The following is a 20438-nucleotide window of genomic DNA, read 5'->3' as shown; positions in this document are numbered from 1 at the left end:
CACATGGAGCCAAATGCCACACGGGCATGCATTGCAAAGTGCTGGGAAGAATTAAAAAGGAGGATGACTGGACAGAATATTTGAAAAAGAATATTTTACAAAGAAGCAGGATACTTAGCAGAGGAAGGATGTAGGTAGGGTGACCCAAACAGACACAGGCTCTGTCTGGGAGCCCCTCTCAAGCAAGGCTGTAGTGGAGAATGAAGTGCCAGGAGCTACTGAAAAGGACCAGAAGTCTACATTCATAACTATAGCTGTTCTGTGCCTCTCCCCAGACCCTGCCCACCAGGTTCAGCAAAGGCAAGGGTCTCTGACCTCCCATTCCTACCCTTCTCCACTCCAGAGTGCTGCCCAAAAGCCAGCAGCAGATACCCACAGGTTTCTTCTCTCCACAGCATCTCAGGGCCCCTGCCGCATCCATCAGCCGCCTCCCACCTTCTGAACAAACAGCCTCCTCCGCAGTCAAAAGCTTCAGCCAGGAGCCCTGGCCAAAAAAACCGCTGATGGACTTAAGATATTTGAGGGTGACCTGAAACTGAGGGAAGGGAGCTGGCACAAAGGCAATGAATTCATGAATACCTGAGTGTGGTGTAGGCAGACTCACACACAGTGAATGTGAAACAATGTGGGTTATATAGGGCAGGTTAAAAAAAAAAAAAATCATTTGCCACTTGTCATCCACATATGGGGAAATGGGAGCTGACAAAAATGAGGTTCTCACCAGAGAAGCCGTTCCCACTGTTGAGTCACTGATCAATGAGACCAAAGAATAGGGACTGTGAAAAGTCATCAGAATAAATGCCCTCCCATGTCTGCCTGCCAAGCAAAATGCAGGACAGCCTCGGCCTGAAATCCTAGAATGATTGAGTGTAGATGGACCTCTTGATAGATTTTAACTACCAAAGTTAACACTTCTAAAGTCGCATGATTTGAGACCAAAGAGGTTGTTTAGAAACCCCGCGAAAGTTCTCTGCAGCAGTAGTTTTTTGTTTTCTGTTCGTTTGTTTTTTAGAGCTGCAAAGGACCTCAGGGGTTAAGCCTCTTCTCACCCTCCTGTCGGGGAGAAAGGGCTGCGGTTCCTCCCGTTCCTCCGGGAGCAACTGCAGTACAGGCTCCAAGTACCGCGCCCTCTCAGCATCACAGGGAAAGCGACGCCAGCTGCTCTGTTTGAAAACTCTCAGGTTTCCCCTTCGTTTGCCTCTTAAAAAAATCGGTAGGTTGCACATCAAATGCTACTCTTATACAAATGAAACAAAAATTAAATGCTTGCGTAGAACAATCCCAGCCGTCCTATGTATACCTCCGCAATCCCTCCCTGAAGCCGGAGGACTCCCTAACACAATGTGTGTGAAAACGCTCTTGTAAACCGGAGGGCCGTATCAATGTGCACGCCGCGCACACTATTTCAAGTACCTGGATGTTTCCTAAAAGAAATCCATGGATTTCGGACTGTATCTGTTCTGTATTATCAGAGTGAAACGGGTGTAAGAACCACACGGCTGTTTGCTGTCTGTCCCAGAACGAGAGGTCTCCGGGGCTGAGTTCTGCTCCCGGGAGGTGCGCTCCGCGCTCGGGGCGGTAGCAGCAGCTTCCCTCTGAAAAGCAGCCACCTGCATGGCTTGTTGAAATCATCAGGTTGGGTGCTCCACGGGTGTAAAAAGTGGGAAAGGGGGTTTTAATGCGATGGAGTTGGCGGTGTGGAGTAGGAATTTAGGAGTGAAAAAGAAACAGGCAGCGTGTGACAATCTTAAGTTCCCCTCTGCAGAGCTTGCCGCTGCCTCTGCAAGTGGGTTTCTCTTCGGCTTGGTTTCAAACCCATTCTCTCCTCCACCAACACGCTTCAACATGCTCGAAGTATTCGAGGCTTCATTTCCCAGAAATAAATGAGAAAAATCTAGGAACAGTAGATAGATATGAACACTAGGTTGATATGAAATGTTCTAATAGTTTAGACATGCTAAAACCAACAGCTGCAGTGCCGCAGTTTCCCGTGTGTGTGTGTGTGTGTGTGTGTGTGTGTGTGTGTGTGTAGAAGCACACAAAAGAAAAAAAAAATAACCAGGAGAAAGGGATAAAGGGACATGAAGAAAGTGCCAGAAACAGCGACAAAGAATTATAAAACTTTCCTCCATGTATTCCGCATTCATACAGTCTTGGAAAATCATTTGTCTTTCCAATACCCCAAGGCATGGCACTGCCACCATTAACACTGGGGAGGGGGGGGAAGGGGGATGATGACCCTTGGTGGGGAAGGGGCGAGTTGGGGGAGGAGAGGAGGGTGCCTCTGAGGTGTAGGGATATGGAAATCTAAGGTGTCAGTAGGGAGTGGGAACCTGTTATTGGGGACACATTCGAATCCGATCAAAGCATAAGTAGGATGGGGTGGGAATAGGAAAAGGAAATGAGTTAGGGGTTACAGCGTCTCACAGAAAACCGAGGGCCTCAGTGAAAAGTGCAAAGAACGAGAGCCGCAGCATCCCCGTGGCCTGTGGCTCGCCCCCGCCTTCCTTTTGCGCAGAATCCTCCCCTTGGCTGCAGCATAGCGCTGCCCCCACCGGCCAGGCGCGCCGTGATCGATCGCAGGCTGCGTCAGAATCCTCCCCGAGTATAAATAGGGGTGGCAGGACCGCGCCGAGCCGCACACAGCCATCCATCCTCCCCTCTCCCTCTCTCCCCTGTTCTCTCTAGGCCCCCATCTCCCCTGCCGGGCAGAGGGGCACCGACCGCCACCATGAGTTCCTTCAGCTACGAGCCGTACTACTCGACCTCCTACAAACGCCGCTATGTGGAGACGCCCCGGGTGCACATCTCCAGCGTGCGCAGCGGCTACAGCACCGCGCGCTCTGCTTACTCCAGCTACTCCGCGCCCGTCTCCTCCTCGCTGTCCGTGCGCCGCAGCTACTCCTCCAGCTCCGGCTCCTTGATGCCCAGTCTCGAGAACCTCGACCTGAGCCAGGTAGCCGCCATCAGCAACGACCTCAAGTCGATCCGCACACAGGAGAAGGCGCAGCTGCAGGACCTCAACGACCGCTTTGCCAGCTTCATCGAGCGCGTGCACGAGTTGGAGCAGCAGAACAAGGTCCTGGAAGCCGAGCTGCTGGTGCTGCGCCAGAAGCACTCCGAGCCGTCCCGCTTCCGGGCGCTGTACGAGCAGGAGATCCGTGACCTGCGCCTGGCGGCGGAAGACGCCACCAACGAGAAGCAGGCGCTCCAGGGCGAGCGCGAGGGGCTGGAGGAGACTCTGCGCAACCTGCAAGCGCGCTACGAAGAGGAGGTGCTGAGCCGCGAGGACGCCGAGGGCCGGCTGATGGAAGCGCGCAAAGGGGCCGACGAGGCGGCTCTCGCCCGCGCCGAGCTCGAAAAGCGCATTGACAGTCTGATGGACGAAATCGCCTTTCTGAAGAAAGTGCACGAAGAGGAGATCGCCGAGCTGCAGGCTCAGATCCAGTACGCGCAGATCTCCGTGGAGATGGATGTGTCCTCCAAGCCCGACCTCTCCGCCGCGCTCAAGGACATCCGCGCCCAGTATGAGAAGCTGGCCGCCAAGAACATGCAGAACGCCGAAGAGTGGTTCAAGAGCCGCTTCACGGTGCTGACCGAGAGCGCCGCCAAGAACACCGATGCGGTGCGCGCAGCCAAGGACGAGGTGTCCGAGAGCCGCCGACTGCTCAAGGCCAAGACCCTGGAGATCGAAGCCTGCCGGGGCATGAACGAAGCGCTGGAGAAGCAGCTGCAGGAGCTGGAGGACAAGCAGAACGCCGACATTAGTGCTATGCAGGTCAGGCACAGGGCAAAGCACAGTGGGGGCGGGAGGGGGCTGCAGAGTCGAGTTAGAATTGGGGTTGGGGGGAGAGTTTAAGGCGCGCCTAGAAAGTGGAGATCAGAGATGAGGCATCTGCATTCAGCTCTTAGGGGGTAGAACTTGGCTCCTGGGAGGCTGTGGGAGGGGGTGGGGGCGCAACTGCAGTCCGCAAAGCTGTGCTTGGTGCAGCCGAATTTCTGTTCTGCATAAACCTGCCCAGGCCTGCAGGGGGTTGGGTGGGGTGGGGAAAGGTTGGAAGCTGGGCGTTGCCTCTGGCCTGCTTCTGCTATTCTGCGTTCACAAGTGGCTTTACTGCACAGATTGAACCATCTGATTAATAAATACAGCAACGAGCTCTCATTAGTTCTGAAGAGTAACTGTGACCAGCAGCTTTCTTAGTTTTACCAACCACTTTCTTCCCTTAGCAGGTAGACAGGAATACAGTCAAAATTGTAGCAGGTAATATGGTCACAGTAAAACATTTATTTTTTAAGGACCTCCAGCTTCAGGGGAGGAGAAAAAATAATATAGAGACATAAAAAATATTTTGGATAAATTTTTAAAATCTCCAATTTAGATACTTTATTCTATGAACAGGTGGATTGCTTACATGTAATCTGGTTAAAGTTAACCAGTCAATGAGAAACAAAGATTTTTAAAAATCAGTTTAGTTCCTTGCAGGCATTTTATGATGATGGTCAGGCTGTATTATTAACAAACCAGAAATTTTTCTTCTATCAGTTTTTTTAAGCTCTCTCTCTCTCTCTTTTTTTTTTTTTTTTTTGGCTTTCAAGATTTACGAAGCTGGATTTTTAGGCAAGAAAAGAAAGGTTTAAAAAGAGAAAAAGTAGTTATTTTAAGGGAGATTTTTATCTAAGTGTGCACCTTATTTTAATTAAACCTAGGCCTTTGCAGCTATGTTATAGTAAAATGAGAGCAGTAGGAATTTATACTTGGATTTCTTTTTTTCTTTGGTCTTCCAACAGGACACAATTAACAAATTAGAAAACGAACTGAGAACCACAAAGAGTGAAATGGCAAGATACCTGAAGGAATACCAAGACCTTCTCAATGTGAAGATGGCTTTGGACATTGAGATTGCAGCTTACAGGTAAAAATGGAGGGATGAAGGTAGCAGCCCTTCAGCCTTAGGAAGGAAACCAGACTTCTTTTACGGTGAATCAGAAACCTTCAAGAATAGTCTTGAAATAATTGGCTTTGAAATAAAAGGCCCTTTGTGGCCTTTTCCAAGAAGAATTTAATCCTGTAATAATAAGACCTGTTCTTAGCTTCCCATTACATTTCAAGTCTAATAGACAGGGCTATTTTTAGGCCTTTTTTTTTTTTTTTTTTTTTCTGGTCTCAATCATAACATCCCCAGTTGTTACGTTTTGATAGTCTTCAACCCTGCTCCTGCCTGCCTTTGCCTTTAAGGGTGGCATTGGTGAGAGGGATGAGTGATGGGCTCAGCACACTTCGGGTTTCATGTTTGTTTGTCCCATCTTCCCTCTGCCTCTGCAGGAAACTCTTGGAAGGTGAGGAGACCCGGCTGAGTTTCACCAGCGTGGGAAGCTTAACCACTGGCTACTCTCAGAGCTCCCAGGTCTTTGGCCGATCTGCCTATGGCGGTTTACAGACCAGCTCCTACCTGATGTCCACCCGCTCCTTCCCATCATACTACACCAGCCACGTCCAGGAGGAGCAGATCGAGGTGGAGGAAACCATTGAGGCTGCGAAAGCTGAGGAAGCCAAGGACGAACCTCCCTCTGAAGGAGAAGCCGAGGAGGAGGGCAAGGAGAAGGAAGAAGCTGAGGCAGAGGCTGAGGCTGAGGAAGAGGAAGGTGCCCAAGAAGAAGAAGAAGAAGGTAGGATTAAAACAAAACAAAAACCACCCTACACCTTCAGGTGCAGCCTGAAAATGTGTCAGGAGATGGGTAAGATGAATGGAGCCTTACTCATGCCAAGGAAGTTGTATTCATTTGTGAGTTCAGAATCTTAAATAATACATTTATCTATTTAGTCCACAAACCTTTAGTAGGTACCTCATTTCTCAACTTGGCTGTTCTCCCAGAGACACACATCTCTGATTAGCTTGGTACTTTTTTTGAAAATAACATTAAAAAATTCTCTTCCTGCTGTCCTTTTATTCCTAATTAAACATTTTAAAATCTATTCATTTAACTCAGCAGTTCGGTGTCCTAAAGAACAAAAATGAATACCAAACACAGAATAAAAGAAAAACCAAGGTCCTGGAGAAGAGCAGAGCTCCCAGTACATAGACTTAATCTCATGCGGTTTAAATAGGTGTTTGGTGTCAAATTATTCTCAGCAAGTATTGTAGGTTGCATGCATTTTGGGACCGAGGAGTGGAGAGGTTTGGGGGAAGGATTCTGACATTTATGTTTCTCCACCAAACCTTAGCTGAAATATTTTGATTGGACTCACCCTGCATTCGGAGTTTGTACATTTTCTTTTTATGTTAAAGCTGCCAAGGAAGAATCTGAGGAAGCAAAGGAGGAAGAAGAAGGAGGTGAAGGTGAAGAAGGAGAAGAAACCAAAGAAGCCGAGGAGGAGGAGAAAAAAGATGAAGGTGCTGGGGAGGAGCAAGCAACTAAGAAGAAAGATTGAGCCCCACTTCCCTTATTTATTCCAGGAATAATTCTCCCGAAATCAGGTCAACCCCATCACCAACCAACCAGTTGAGTTGCAGATACTATATGAATTAAGAAGTCAATATATGTATAATTCTGAGATGACTTAGGTTGGACATTAAATGTTGTGCTATGACTTTTCTCCTTATGCAGAGTATCTGTTTGCTTGCAGAGTGGCTTCCTGGCTTGCTGCCAGCCTGTGCATGGTCCACGCTTATGAGTTCAGGATCTATGGCAATGTGAATAATTCAGATGTTTACAATTTAAAAAAATGAATAAACGAATTCACTAATGTTAATGTTAAACTTCATGGAAAAAAATAGTCCTTTGAAACTTTGGTGGTTAGAAATTAAAGACCTCAAATTATGTGCAATAAATAGTAAATAAAGTTACACTGAATGACATTCCTTGCTGTGGCTGTTGACTTAATTCCAATGTCTTAAAGAGGGCACCAATGTAAGACACACAGAAATGGACTCTTCCCCTCCAAATTTTTTAAATCAAAATTTTAGTAATTATAATGCATTTCCCCCCATTAATTGGTTCTTCTGAGGATACAATTAGGTCATGACTATTCATGAAATCTTCCCTCAAAAATTTTACTAATAATAAATTCAAGTAAAAGGGAAACCCACTTTTCTTTTATAAATAGCAATATGCTTTGCCCTGTAATTGTTCTATATAATGTTGGGAATGGCTTTCTTGGAGGCAATTCTGAAGTTATGTGATAAATATACCCTTTATGGTAAACAGGTAACTTTAACACTAGTATCTAATAATAAATGCAAGATGGATAGAATATGAATCCAAGCCATCCATCACTATAACTACATTTTAAAAATATACTCAAAATATCAGGAGCAGATGTTGAAACCCAAGCAAGTTACAGAATCAGAAGGAATGATTTTTGGTCAATGTATAATTTTGGATGGAGTAAGAAGAGCAAAGTTGATTTGCCATTGCAAATGTTGCCTGCAATCCTGAGCTCATTTTTGAGTGTGTTGTTAGCTTAATTCTTTCGCCTCAAGTAAATAGCCTTTAATGCCACCTATTTTAAATGTTTTAAGAACTATAAATACAGATAACGAAATTGTTACCCGTCACTAAAGGGGGGATTATATACTTGTGTGTTACATTGCCATTGCTCCGCATGTCTTATATTGGAAAATATTTGGATTTCAATGATAACTCTAACTGGTTGGATATTGCATCAAATACATACCCCATCCATCCTTCCTGTTCACTGTTAAGTTATGAAAGCTCTTGCACTTGCCTTTGATGTGGAATATCGATGAAATTACTGATTATTTGCTGTTTTGCTTTTGTTCTTACACCATTGCTTTGTCAGCTTATTTTCACTCAATGTTTGTTGTTTAGGCAGTTTTTAAAGGTCATGAATTTAATCTGAAAGCCAGGTGGTCTCCATTTAAAGTTATCTGATCCCATCACAGTATGCATTTCTAGTTAAATATATGTCACTAAAGCAAAGAGGTGAAATATTTCTTCATCTACCATGATGCTATGGATTTGAACTCTGAGGATTCTTGGCACACTGGCTTCTGCAAAGACTAGGAGTTGCCTCAGAAACCAAGCTTTTCATAATTATATTCATTAAACATGGGATGCTGCTCGTGGTAAATGTCAGACAGATGCAAATGACATGTAAAAATGTAACTTTAGCCGAATGGAAATGACTGGTTGATTTGAGAATTACTTGAAGTAAGAGCACTGTATCATACTCTATCCTGTGTGCCATAATAAAATACTGAAAAACCAAACGAAATGGATTTGAAGTCTTTAAAAAAAACTTCCTCAAATGTGGACGTCGGCCAGTGTCCCTCTCCCTTCTGCTCCTCCCAAACTGTAGTTCTTTCTCTGTATTCCCTTCCCAAGTTAATGGCACCACTCCCCAGCCATCTAATTCTGAAAACCAGAGACTGGGTGTGACATCATACCTCTTGTTTCCTCTCCCTGATTCCTTTGGTCTAATCTATTACCAAGTCAGTTAATTTTACTGCCTGCATATCTTTTTTTTTTTTTTTTTGGCTTTTTTTTTTGGCTTTTTTTGTCTTTTTAGACCCACACCTGGGACATATGGAGGTTCCCAGGCAGGGGTCGAATCAGAGCTGTTGCTGCCGGCCTACGCCAGAGCCACAGCAACGCCAGATCCGAGTCTGAGACCTACACCACAATTCACGGCAACACCGGATCCTTAACCCACTGAATGAGGCCAGGGATCGAACCTGCAACCTCATGATTCCTAGTTGGATTTGTTTCCACTGTGCCATGGCTGGAACTCCTGCTTGCATATCTTGAATGCACCCACATTTCCCCATTTACGTTGCCACCACCCCAAGGAACCTCCCAGTGTCTACTCTTGTACAGTCTTTGTACAGTTCAAGGGCATCTCTACATTCACAGTGTTCCACTGTAGTACCTAGCTTTTTTTTTTTTAGGACCACCCCTGCAGGATATGGAAATTCCCAGGCTAGGGGTTGAATTGGAGCTGCAGTTGCCAGCCTAAGTCACAGCCACAGCAATGCAGGATCTGAAGCACATCTGTGACCTACATGGCAGCTCATGGCAATGCCGGATCCTTAACCCACTGAGCAAGGCCAGGGATCAAACCCATTTCCTCATGGGTATTAGTCTGGTTCTCAACCTGCTGAGCCACAGCAGGAACTCCTGTTGTAGTTACTCACGATGACCAAGTTTTTCTTAAATTCCTTTGATTATTTTATCTATATAAATTACTCTGCTAAACATTAAGCTTCAGGGAGACAGGAACTAGATTTTATAAACAGAGATGAACTCGAAGTTTATCTTCAAGGATCACCAGCTTTCAGGATGTGGTTCTGAAGCTGAGCAGGAGCCTGCCAGGTTTTTCTAGGGACAGAGCTCCATGTACACCAGCTCTTGTTTGTAGAAAAGCTTTAGCCGCCTAGGCTTTCCCTGGGTTCCAGAGAACAAATTTAATCACAGAAGGGGGAAAAATGCAGAAACAAAGGAAAGGAGTCAAGCAAGACAAAATAGTAATAGTTTAGCCATAAATCAAAGGCTTTAATTCCTTTTCAAGAACTACAGATAATGTCTTGAGCCACATCCTTGAGTTTGCAGATACTAAAAATAGCAGTTGCTGACCACCAGGATGTAGACCCCCGGATCAGTTGGAACCAGAAAGTTGAAGATTGAGATTCTTGAAACATCACCCTGTTGCCTCAACACCAACCAATCAGAAGAAGGTCCATGAGTTGATCATGCATCCTACAACCCTCTCCCTCACACTGCCTTTAGAAACCAGCCTAAGCTGGGATGGAAATGTTCTAAAATTAGGTTGTCCTGGTGGTTGTCAACTATAAGTATAATAAAAGTCATTGAATTATTGAGAAAAAACAAAGAAACAAAAGGGGAAAAAAAATTCCTAAAAGCCATCAGACAATTCAGGTCTTTAGAATATTAGCTGCCCCTTTGCTTTGCTAGTAAACATTGTACTTTCATTTACTACAACCTAGTGCCAGAAAATTGACTTTGCTGCAAAACTTGGGTGAATGGACTCAAGTTTGGTTGAGAGTGTTATTTGTCTATCTGGTCACGATTTTCTAATTCTGTTCACATTTAACTGATGCGCAGTGGTTTCTTCTCTTTCCCCTCCATTTCCTCTTCCTTTTCTTCCTCTTCCATCCTTCTCCTTTTGCTCCTTCTTGTGGCAAGATATTTCATGGGGCCAAGGAAGAAAAAGTTGACTAAATAAATAAATAAATAAATAAATGTCTTCGTTTCTTTCCACCATACCCAACAAAGTGCCTTGTGTTTAGTGAGCATTTTTTTTTTTTGTCTTTTGCCTTTTTTAGGGCCGCTTCTCATGGCATATGGAGGTTCCCAGGCTAGGGGTCTATCGGAGCTGTAGCCGCTGGCCTACACCACAGCCACAGCAACGCGAGATCCAAGCCGAATCTGTGACCTACACCACAGGTCATGGCATCGCCAGGTCCTTAACCCACTGAGCAAGGCCAGGGACCAAACCCGAAACCTTATGGTTCCTAGTCGGATTCGTTAACCACTGTGCCACGATGGGAACTCCTTAGTGAGCATTTTAATAAATGTTTCTAGAATGGCAAAGTTTTTTGTTTTTTGTATTTTTAGGGCTGCACCTATGGCATAGAATGGCAAAGGTTTAATATTTGTGAGAACTTTCCCTGCACACAGCCAGAATGGACAATTTCTTCTTTCTTCCCGAGGTGTGAGTAATCAGAATTTCTCTAGCCATGATTCATATTTTAAAGAGACTTCCAGGGGAGAATACAGGATGTTTTACTTTGGGGCAAATGTTCAACAGAACAGAATGCAGTGAATTATACACACTATGAAGCCAGAAGTATTTTCAATTTAAGATCCTCTAGAAAATTCCCAGTGAAGAGTCTGACATGAGAGCTTAAAAGCTACATGGTAAAGCATCATGAGAAGAAAAAAAATTTTAGGAACCCCAGAAAGTAACTATCGGTAGCCTTTTAAGTCTAATTCAACGTAATAATTATTTTATATATGAAGGGCTTAAAAATAATAATGCATGAATATTAAAAATATTTTTAAGAATAAAAATCACATTTTCTCTATTTAACCATCATAATTTTTATTTATATGTTCTTCTTTTGTCCTTATTTCTCTTTGTTTATATTTAACATAACTGGTCCATTCTTTCCACATATGTTAATTATGTACTATGTGCCAGGTGCTGCTCTAGGCCCAAGAAATAAGGCAGACAATATTCCTGGTTTCAGGGACTAGAGTGGGTGGGTGTGTGGGTGTGTGTGTGTGTGTGTGTGTGTGTGTGCGCGCATGCACAGACAATGAACAAATAAACAAATAAATAAGTAAATAAGTAGTTGACATTGGATCTGAGCGATTGTTCTCATTGGCGTACTCATTCTTACTTGATTACGTATCCCAATTTAAGTTAAAAAATATGTTTGTGAAAGTTTTAGACAGCCTGGCAATGAATATCTTCATAAATGGATGCTTCAGTTTGTCCCTCTTTATTTTATTTTATTGGCGTAGAGTTGACTTGCAGTGTTGCATTAGTTTTAGGTATACAACAAAGCGTATCAGTAGTAGACATATATCCATTTTTTTCCCCATTTAGGTTATGACAGAGTATTGAGTTGATTTCCCTAAGCTATACAGTAGGTACTTGTTAATTATCTACTTTGTACACAGCAGTGTGGATATGTTATTCCTATCCTCCTAATTTATCCCCTCCTCACATGGTTTCTCCTATGGTAATCGTTAAGTTTGAGTTCACAATCTGTGAGTTTGTTTCTGTTTTATAAATAAGTCCTTCTTCATTACTTTAGTTAGATTCCACATATAAGTGATATCATATGATATTTGCCTTTTCAGTTTGTCCTTCGAATGTAGCATCTTCTGTAATTCCCCTAATGGGATTTTATGTTCAAAGGGTATTATGTATAGTTTAATAGCTCCCAACATGTATCCTCACATTTTTTTTTTAAAGCTTCATAGCTATACTTCAAGACCTTTGTTTTCCTCCATTAATTCATTTGAAATGAAATGTGTATCATTCTCGTTCATTGGAATAAATACAGTGGCAGCTAATATATAATTTAAGGTAAGTCGTGACAGGAAAATAAAAGTGTTTAGTGTTTTGTCAGATGGTCAAACCCTTCTAAGTTGACACTTTAGATTTTTTGTAATACCTTAGGTTCTGATATAGGAAACATATGAGTTTCAATTGGACACATCTAATAAAAAAAAGGTATGTGGATTACAAGGATGAAATCCACAAATGTGAAACGGCTTTATAAAAAAACTGAGATCCTGTACATGAGGTTCAGGATTCTGGTAGTCTTTGTTTTTATTTTAATTTTAATTTTTTGCTTTTTAGGGCCCCATCTGCAGCATATGGACGTTCCCAGGCTAGGGGTCTAATCTGAGCTACAGCTGCCGGCCTACGCCACAGCCACACGAGATTGAAGCTGCGTCTGTGACCTACACCACAACGCACAGCAACTCCAGATCCTTAACCCACTGAGCGAGGCCAGGAATTGAACCCCAGTCCTCATGGATCCTAGGCAGGTTTGTTAACCTCTGAGCCACAAAGGGAACTCTGATTCTGGTAGTATTAAAGATACTTTTATTTGTGTATTGATGGCCATTAATCCCTTTACTCTTAGCTAAATGTCATACTTTCAATCTGACACCCCACACCCTTATTAATTTCATATGGAGTAAAGACCATTTCCTGATACAACCATTAAAAAAAAAAAAAACCTTTCAGGAGTTCCCGTCGTGGCTCAGTGGTTAACGAATCCAACTAGGAACCATGAGGTTGCAGGTTCAATCCCTGACTTTGCTCAGTGGGCTAAGGATCCGGTGTTGGCATGAACTGAGGTGTAGGTCGCAGATTCGGCTAGGATCCAGCGGGGTTGCTGTGGCTCTGGCGACGGCCCGTCGCTACAGCTCCGATTCAACCCCTAGCCTGGGAACTCCATATGCCGTGGGAGCGGCCCTAGAAGAGGCAAAAAGACAAAAAAACAAAACAAAACAAAAAACCTTTCAGGATGCTTCAATGCAGCAAAACAAATACTCCCTTTTACTCTATATCTAGTCTACTGGTAAAGACAGAAACCCTACATTAAAAACTCTGCCTGCATCTTACATAATCATGGCTTGAAAGGAAGGAATAACATGCTCATTCTGACTTGGTTTGTTTTTAGTCATTTATTCACTGGAGAATCTCAACTTTTTACCACAGAGGTTAAACACACACAGGAAGGTATGTGTGAGAGAGAATCGCAACTGTAAATCACAAACCGTTCTCAGTTTAAAACAGAAAAATTGGTGTCAGAAGTGTGAAAATTGAGGATGATTCTGAGGTGAGACTAAGATGCACCACCTTCCTGAACACACATCCTGGGTGTTAGTTGGTCTCCGGGGTTGGCCAGGTTCTGAGGATCAAGAGCTGTGGCAATGCTGCCTTAGGCTACTGGAGGGAACTGAAAGGTGAACTGGGGCTGCTTAGGGACTTAGAGCAGCTGGGAAGGATAAAGGAGCCAGAAACTCAGCTTGTTCTGTTTCTCTTGTGTACTGCCCTCAATTCCTCCCAGTCCCACTTGAATAGCAGAAACAGAGAAGTGTGACTTCTGAAAGTGTTTTAAGCACTGACACCTTACCCAACTCTCCAGACCACAGGGAGTGAATTGATTTCAGCCTCTACAGCATTCATGGGGCACTCCTCTGTGAGGAGGGGTTACAAGGCTTAAAGGAAAGGCCCCTCCCCAGGCAAAGCCATCACCAGGCCGGTTTTTATAGGGGGGTGGGGTGGGGAGGTGGTGTATTATTTAGACACCTATTCTCAGCTTGCTATTCTGAGACTGGCCAGAGAGGCATCTTGCTGTTCTCAAATCAGGAGCCTCACACACTGCACCTTTCCCTTGCCCAACAACACGGCTCAGACTCAAGAGATAATTGAAACCAAATGAGTAGAAAAGGGCTTTCTTCACCCCGTTGGCAACGTTATTTCCTGAGAAGATGGGAGTCTATTTGTAGATGAGGCATCTTTCTCATCTTCCCAGCATGAATCCCTTGGCAGCAACAAGGTGCCCTGACATCCTGCCCCCACCGGCGGTGTCGTGGGAAAAAGAACGGCCACCAAGATCGGTCCCCCATTTCTTCCTTCCCAGGGATTCCTGACAGCCCAGCTGTGACCCCGTCTGTGGAGAGCTCTGTGCTGTTTCTAGTCAGGACTGAGCACATTTGCTGATGTTTTCGGATTTACATTGGAAATATGTATAATTTAAACATCTTTTTAAAAATAATCTAGACAACAAACCTCCCCAGCCTGTGAGAATTTAATGAGCGGAGTTGAAAGGCTTTGAAAAATCAAGCTCTGAGACTGTTTTTTGTTTTTTTTTTTAATGCCAGCTACTCCTTTCTGGGTTTCTGTACATTCAGTTCTGTCTCAGAGCCACTGCAGCCTCCTGTCGCCGCTGGTCACATTTTCTTCCCCAAGAGGTGGGGGAGAGGGAGATGGGCGGGGAAGAGCTAAAAAGCTGCTTCTATCGCCTGGGAGACAGGCAGAACCCAAGGATTCTTTCTGGAGGAAGCGGCACCGTATGCAGACTGAGTGACACTCTTTTTTCACCAGGAAGCCTAGTCAATAGGGAATGGAGCGGAGAAGGGAAGCGGGAGGAGGCGCCTGGAATCGTCTTTTTGCTAGATGTTTCTCCAGGTCGCCTTGCCGCCAAGAGGACGCAGTAGAAAGGTTCTCAGCGGCACGGTGCCCACTGGTCCTGGGCGGGCGCGACCTAGAGCATCGCCAGAAACGCTGCCTCGGGCTCCAGACTCCGGTCCCCTACGGCGGAAAGGAGGGGTGCAGGGCTGGGGGGGTGGGGGTGAGGAGGAAGTTCTTTCTGGAAACTTCTGGTCATGGGTTCATTTCCAGGGATGGGAGGGAGGGGGCTTCGGTAGCCCAGGCGGGAACAGGGAAGGGAGCTCAAGTTGCCCTGGAATCTGATTTTAAAGAGAAGAAGCCAGACTCTGAGGTTGCGGTCATGCTGCAGTGGTGGGGGAAGCTGGAGAGAGGGGACTGGAAGGCCTCAGAACCCGCATGCTGGGCCAGTCTTTGTCCTGGAGCTGGATGCCAGGTGTAGGGGCCACCTCTGCTAGTAAGGGTTCCAGGAAGTTTAGAGCATTCTTTCATTCACTCACTCAACAGATACTTTCTAAGTACCCATTATAGGCCAGACACTGGCCTTAGGTCCTGAGGAGGCAGCATGTACAATAAAAATGTCCTGTTTCCACAAAAACAAATCATTTTTAAAAAAGTATATGCTATATCAGGTGATGGAGGTTATAATGATAAACGAGGTAGGGTAGGTGAGACAGAGTTTGACAGGAGGGTGTGATGTTTTTTCTTGGTTGGCCAAGGAAGGTTTCTTTGCTAAGGTGGCATTTGGGCATTGTGGGTGATCCACCTATTTTATGATATAAATTTTCTGGCAATGCATCTTTAAAAAGAAAGAAAAAGAAAATTGCTTTGAAAAACTTCAGTAACCATGTGGAGATTGCAGACAGCCCAAGCACGTCATCATCTCCAAGGCCACATCCCACTGTTAAAGCCAACACATTCATTTTACATCTATGCCGTCAGGCTGGTTGGCTCCTCTGTTCTCATCCTGTTGTCCATATGGGGACACGTTCCCCATCTGTGCATTCTTTTCATTCTTCACTGTTGAGGTTTTAATTTCCAATGATTATAAAAAATTATCATCTTTATCAAGGTTTGGTTTGATAATGTTTTACTCTTGAGAGCCTTTTTTTAAAAAAATTTTATTTTTTACCTTTTCTTATAACACTGAGAGCTAGGAGGACGTGTATCCTACACATTTTACAGGTAAAATAAGAGCACAGGGTTTATGGTGGTTGGTTTCCCTTGAGCTGCCACCTGTACCTTAATATCTCATGAGCCGTCAACTTCCCATGGCAAAGCCAAGGTCCCATTTCTCCTCCTCTTCCCTAAACCTCTGCTCTTTTTTTTAAATGTCTTCCCCAGTCATGCCTGCAACAATACCTATAAACTCCATCCTTCCCCTTTCCCAGGTCAAACACCCTGACCTCACCTTCAATTTCTCTTTTCTCCTATTCTCTCTAATTCACCGTCCACAAATCTCCTGGAATTTACCTTCAATACGTGGCCAGTGGCTTAGCACTTCTCAGTATCACCAACTCTACCTTTGGATTCTGGGCACCAAAATCTCTTTCCTAGATGATTGTAATCGCTCCCTAACTGGCCCTTTGGCCCTCTACTCCTCCCATGTCCCAGTTGAAACCATTTTACAAGCCTCTGTGTCCTTGTGTAAAAGGCTTTTCCTTTAGCCTGCCAGGCCTCCCCTAAGTCTCAAAAGGGGGACCAAGAGTTAATGATTAGGAAACATTGTTACAGCTAAAAACTAGTTAAAACAGTCTCCATTATGTGATGCCCTGCCTTGGCCCACTAACTTACTCTAACTGGCTTTTCACAAATAATTTCTTCCTTGCTTAATTGCTGTATTTCACTAATGATTACTTTCTAGTTAGAGCTATATGGTGTGCCTAGTAATTTCTTTTTTCCTCGAAACACTCCCTAACACCCCCTTCCTTTTGTGAGCAGTCTCCACTGCAGAGAGAAGGTCAAGGTGCAATAACCCCAAAGACCACCAGAAACCGTCACCAGACCACCTGACTCCAGCTTTGATGATTTTGAAATCATCTATGGAGGGAAAAGAATGCAGGCACCCTATCCTTATCGATAGCTCTGATTTTTTTTGGTGTTTTTTTTTTCCCCCAAAACTAAATCTATAAAACCCCTTGCTGTCTACTCTCAAGGGAGGACACACTTTTGAGGATGTTACCTTGCCTGGCAAAGTAATAAAGCTGTTCTTTTGGCTTGGCCCAAAATTCTGTCTCTGAGGCTTAATTGGTGCCAGTGTGCAGAAGCTGGGTGCGCAGTTTATACTCAGCATAGTGGCCAGAGTGATTCTACATATACCTGTGTCATCCTTTGCACAAAGCTCTCCAAAGCTTTGCCCTGACTGTGGCTACAAGAGCCTCATGGATCAGGACCCTCCTCTCCATGACCCCTGCTTCCCTCTTGCTCATTCTGTTCCTACCACCCTGGCTCCTTGATATTCTGCAAACACACCAAACAGGATTTAGCCTTAGAGCTTTGCACTTGCCTTTTTCTGCCTGAAATGGATTCTCTCCTATTTCTCCACATATGTCTCATAGATATCTGAATATTATTTCATAAATAGCTCACATGTTTTTTAGAGAGGCCTTCCCTGACTTCCTGATATGAAAAGACAACCTCTTTCTGCCCACTCAGCACTCCCAACCCTCCTTTGCCTTACTTCATTTTCCTCCAAAGCAGTTATCACCCTCTGAATCCTTTATGTTTTCTTTCTGTCTCTTCCCTTTTCCCTTCTATAGGAATATAAACTGCATGAAGGCAGATACTTAGTTTGTTCCCGCCTATATTTCCCGGACCAGGGGCCAGGAGTTATGCCTGTCCCATAAAATATTTGTGCTTACAAACATTTGTTTTGTTTTGTTGTTTTGTATTTTTAGGGCCGCACCTGTGGCATAAGGCCATTCCCAGGCTAGAGGTCGAATCAGAGCTGTAGCTGCTGGCCTACGCCATGGCTACAGCAATGCAGGGTCCAAGCCATGTCTGCGACCTACACCACAGCTCAGAGCAACGCCAGATCCTTAACGCACTGAACAAGGCCAGGGATCGACTCTGCATCCTTATGGATGCTAGTCAGAGTCATTTCCACTGAGCCACGACGCGAATGCCACAAAAATTTGTTGAATGAATGGATGAGTTCATGGATTCAGAGCTTTTCATGGTCTGCCTTGAGAGCCAGTAGACCCCATCCTTGGGGTCTTCTCATATTGGGAGGTTGATATAAAAAGGACTTAAGGATCACAGCGCTTTGACCAAGCTAGATGTCCTTCAGGGAAAGCATTACAGTGTAAAGCATGTGTGAGCCAAGACCTGTTTGTCTTTTCTCTGATACTTGCTGGTTCTGTGACATTGGATAATTTATTTAACTTCTTCTAACCTCAATTCCTTATCTGTTAAGAGGGATTTTATATTTTCTTTCTTGTAGGGTGGTTATGACGATGAAACTGAACAAAATAATCTATGTAAAGCAGTTACCTTCATTTCTGGCACTTAGTAAATGCATAGCAAATGTAGTTATGCTGATAATAATGTCCCTTCCAGGGATTCTGAGGAACTCTGAAGGGACATGCCCAAGGCCACCTAAGCCTTTGACTATTAGTTACTTTACAGCCCGATCTTGTCTGTTAGCTCATGCTTTTCCCACCAAACTACATTGCTAATTCCTTCCCTTTAAGCATCCTACTATTCTGCGATAATTCCTGCCTCTCCTGATGCTCCCTTGGTTTCTTGGATTGTTTACTGTTTGGAATTTTTTTCTTTTTCTTTTTAGGGCCACATCTGCAGCATATGGAAATTCCCGGGCTAGGGATCAAATGGGAGCTGCAGCTGCCGGCCTACACCACAGCCCCAGCAACACGAGATCTGAGCTTCACCTTCAACCTAGGCTGCAGCTTGAGGCAACACTGGATCCTTAACCCACTGAGTGAGGCCAGAGATCAGGGATAGAACTCAGATCCTCATGGACACTGTCAGTAGGATTCTCAACCAGCTGAGCCACAACAGGAACTCCTATTTTGAATATTTTTTTCTCAAACTCATCTTGCCCACACAGTAACTTTTGCAGCTGCTATTTATTTTGCCAATTTTTAAACCTCAAATGACCTCACCCCTGATTGCTTACACTGACTCATACTTAAGTGGGATGAATTGAATATCTGCTCATTTACTCCTAGAGCTGATGCTCAAGGAACATCTGTTGATTATGACTGGCTGCTTTGTTTTCAAGGAAAGCTCAAGTATAACAATAGTTCTCACAATAAATATGATTATTGTCAACTGAATATGTTTATTTTCGTAATCTGAATACTTTGAGGCTGTAGCATTATGGTTTTGAGACTATTCAAACAACATGGGGGAGCTGTTTACAGAAGGATGGTGAGACATGATAAAGGCCAGGGGTTTGTGTAATACCTAGTCATGCTGATGAATTTGAGATAAAATGGGAAAACACTTATAACTTATTGTTACTGAAAAAGTGGGTTGCTAAATGACATTTTCAGAATGATTGCAGCCATATCGTATTTGTGCATAAAAGAAAGTTGGAAATACACTGAAATAAAAGTTATCGAAGATGAGACAGGAATATGGGTGAATATTCCACGAGGAGTATTGTTTATACTTAGGATTTAAAAATTACAGTATCTTTTCATTCAAAAAGAAGTCCTGGTAGTACATTCCTTTCCTCTCATGGAGATAATCGCTTCTCTGAGCTATTTTCTTTCAAGTTGAAAAGAGAAGTCACAACATCTGTTCTATGTATTGTAAGGCTTAAGGCTTATGTAGCTGAAATTGCTTTCTCAATTGTAGAGAAATATGTGTGTTTAGGGTGATTTCATTATTGGCCTTGCTATAGAGACTCACGTGAACAGCCGTCTTGGGTGTGGCTCTTCCTCAGAATATCCTCTGACCGTCTGTCTTTTTGGGGCAGAAACAGCCAGCCCTCCCTTGTCTCTCCTGTGCCCACACCACATGGGCTCATGTCCAACTCTAAAGGAGGAAGGCCTGGAACAAGGAAACACTAGCGGTTTCCACAAGATTCTGGTTTCCCTGGCATGTTAGTCCTGGAAGGATTCCTGTTTGAGAATCATTTTCAAGCAGATAAAAACTGTGAATTTTGAATGTGTTAACTCTGGCCCTTCTGTACTTGATTACCCCACTGTGTAATGAATGTACTGACTGCATTTGCATCCAGTTGCTACCAGCTGATCAGATGCCCTCACCTTGATTCACGTGGTGGGTAGTGCAGGCCTGCCCCTGGGCTTCTGCTTTGCTGCAGCATTCTGCCTTGGGTCTCTTTTAGTCTGAGCTCTGCAGTTGTTCCAGAGAGTGAGACATAGAGCAGTTGAGATCCATTCCATTGATCATCTTGGCTGCACTGTTTCCTCCTTGGAGGGAGGGATGTGACCTTGGCAGAATGATTCGATCTTTCCCTTGCCAAGCAGTGCATGCCCGTGGGGCAGAGGCTGAGTGGCCTCCATTAGTCTTTCATCACTAAAGGACATCTGCTAAGATCTTCATTCCTGAGTGAGGCGAGTTATTTCATAAAGAAGATTATCTACACCGTGAGCCTCTGCATTCCCTCTTTTTAGGCTGGAAGTTGGGAGAAATGAATAGATGAGAGATCCATTGATCCAACAATTAAAGATCATGATGCTCACCCACAAGCACACATGTTCACAATCTTGGAGCCTTGGAAGAGAAAGACGGGGGCCTCAAATGGAGAAAGAAGGAGAAAAGGAGA

General features: G+C 44.2%; 1 protein-coding gene across 1 annotated transcript; it reads left to right on the top strand.

Moving 5' to 3' along the window:
* Window positions 1-2637: 2637 nt before the first annotated feature.
* On the top strand, window positions 2638-8231 carry NEFL (neurofilament light chain). The gene is given in 4 exon segments (NM_001244331.1): window positions 2638-3778; window positions 4789-4913; window positions 5324-5667; window positions 6288-8231. Coding segments are annotated over 4 exon segments (1659 nt in total). The 5' UTR covers window positions 2638-2731; the 3' UTR covers window positions 6431-8231.
* Window positions 8232-20438: the final 12207 nt, after the last annotated feature.

Source organism: Sus scrofa, chromosome 14 (genome assembly GCF_054392235.1).
Source record: "Sus scrofa isolate SSC_HxYL_T2T_F1_AM1 chromosome 14, Sscrofa_HxYL_maternal_Yorkshire_Landrace_v2.0, whole genome shotgun sequence".
Taxonomy (NCBI): domain Eukaryota; kingdom Metazoa; phylum Chordata; class Mammalia; order Artiodactyla; family Suidae; genus Sus; species Sus scrofa.
This window is presented reverse-complemented; position numbering and strand designations above follow the sequence as displayed.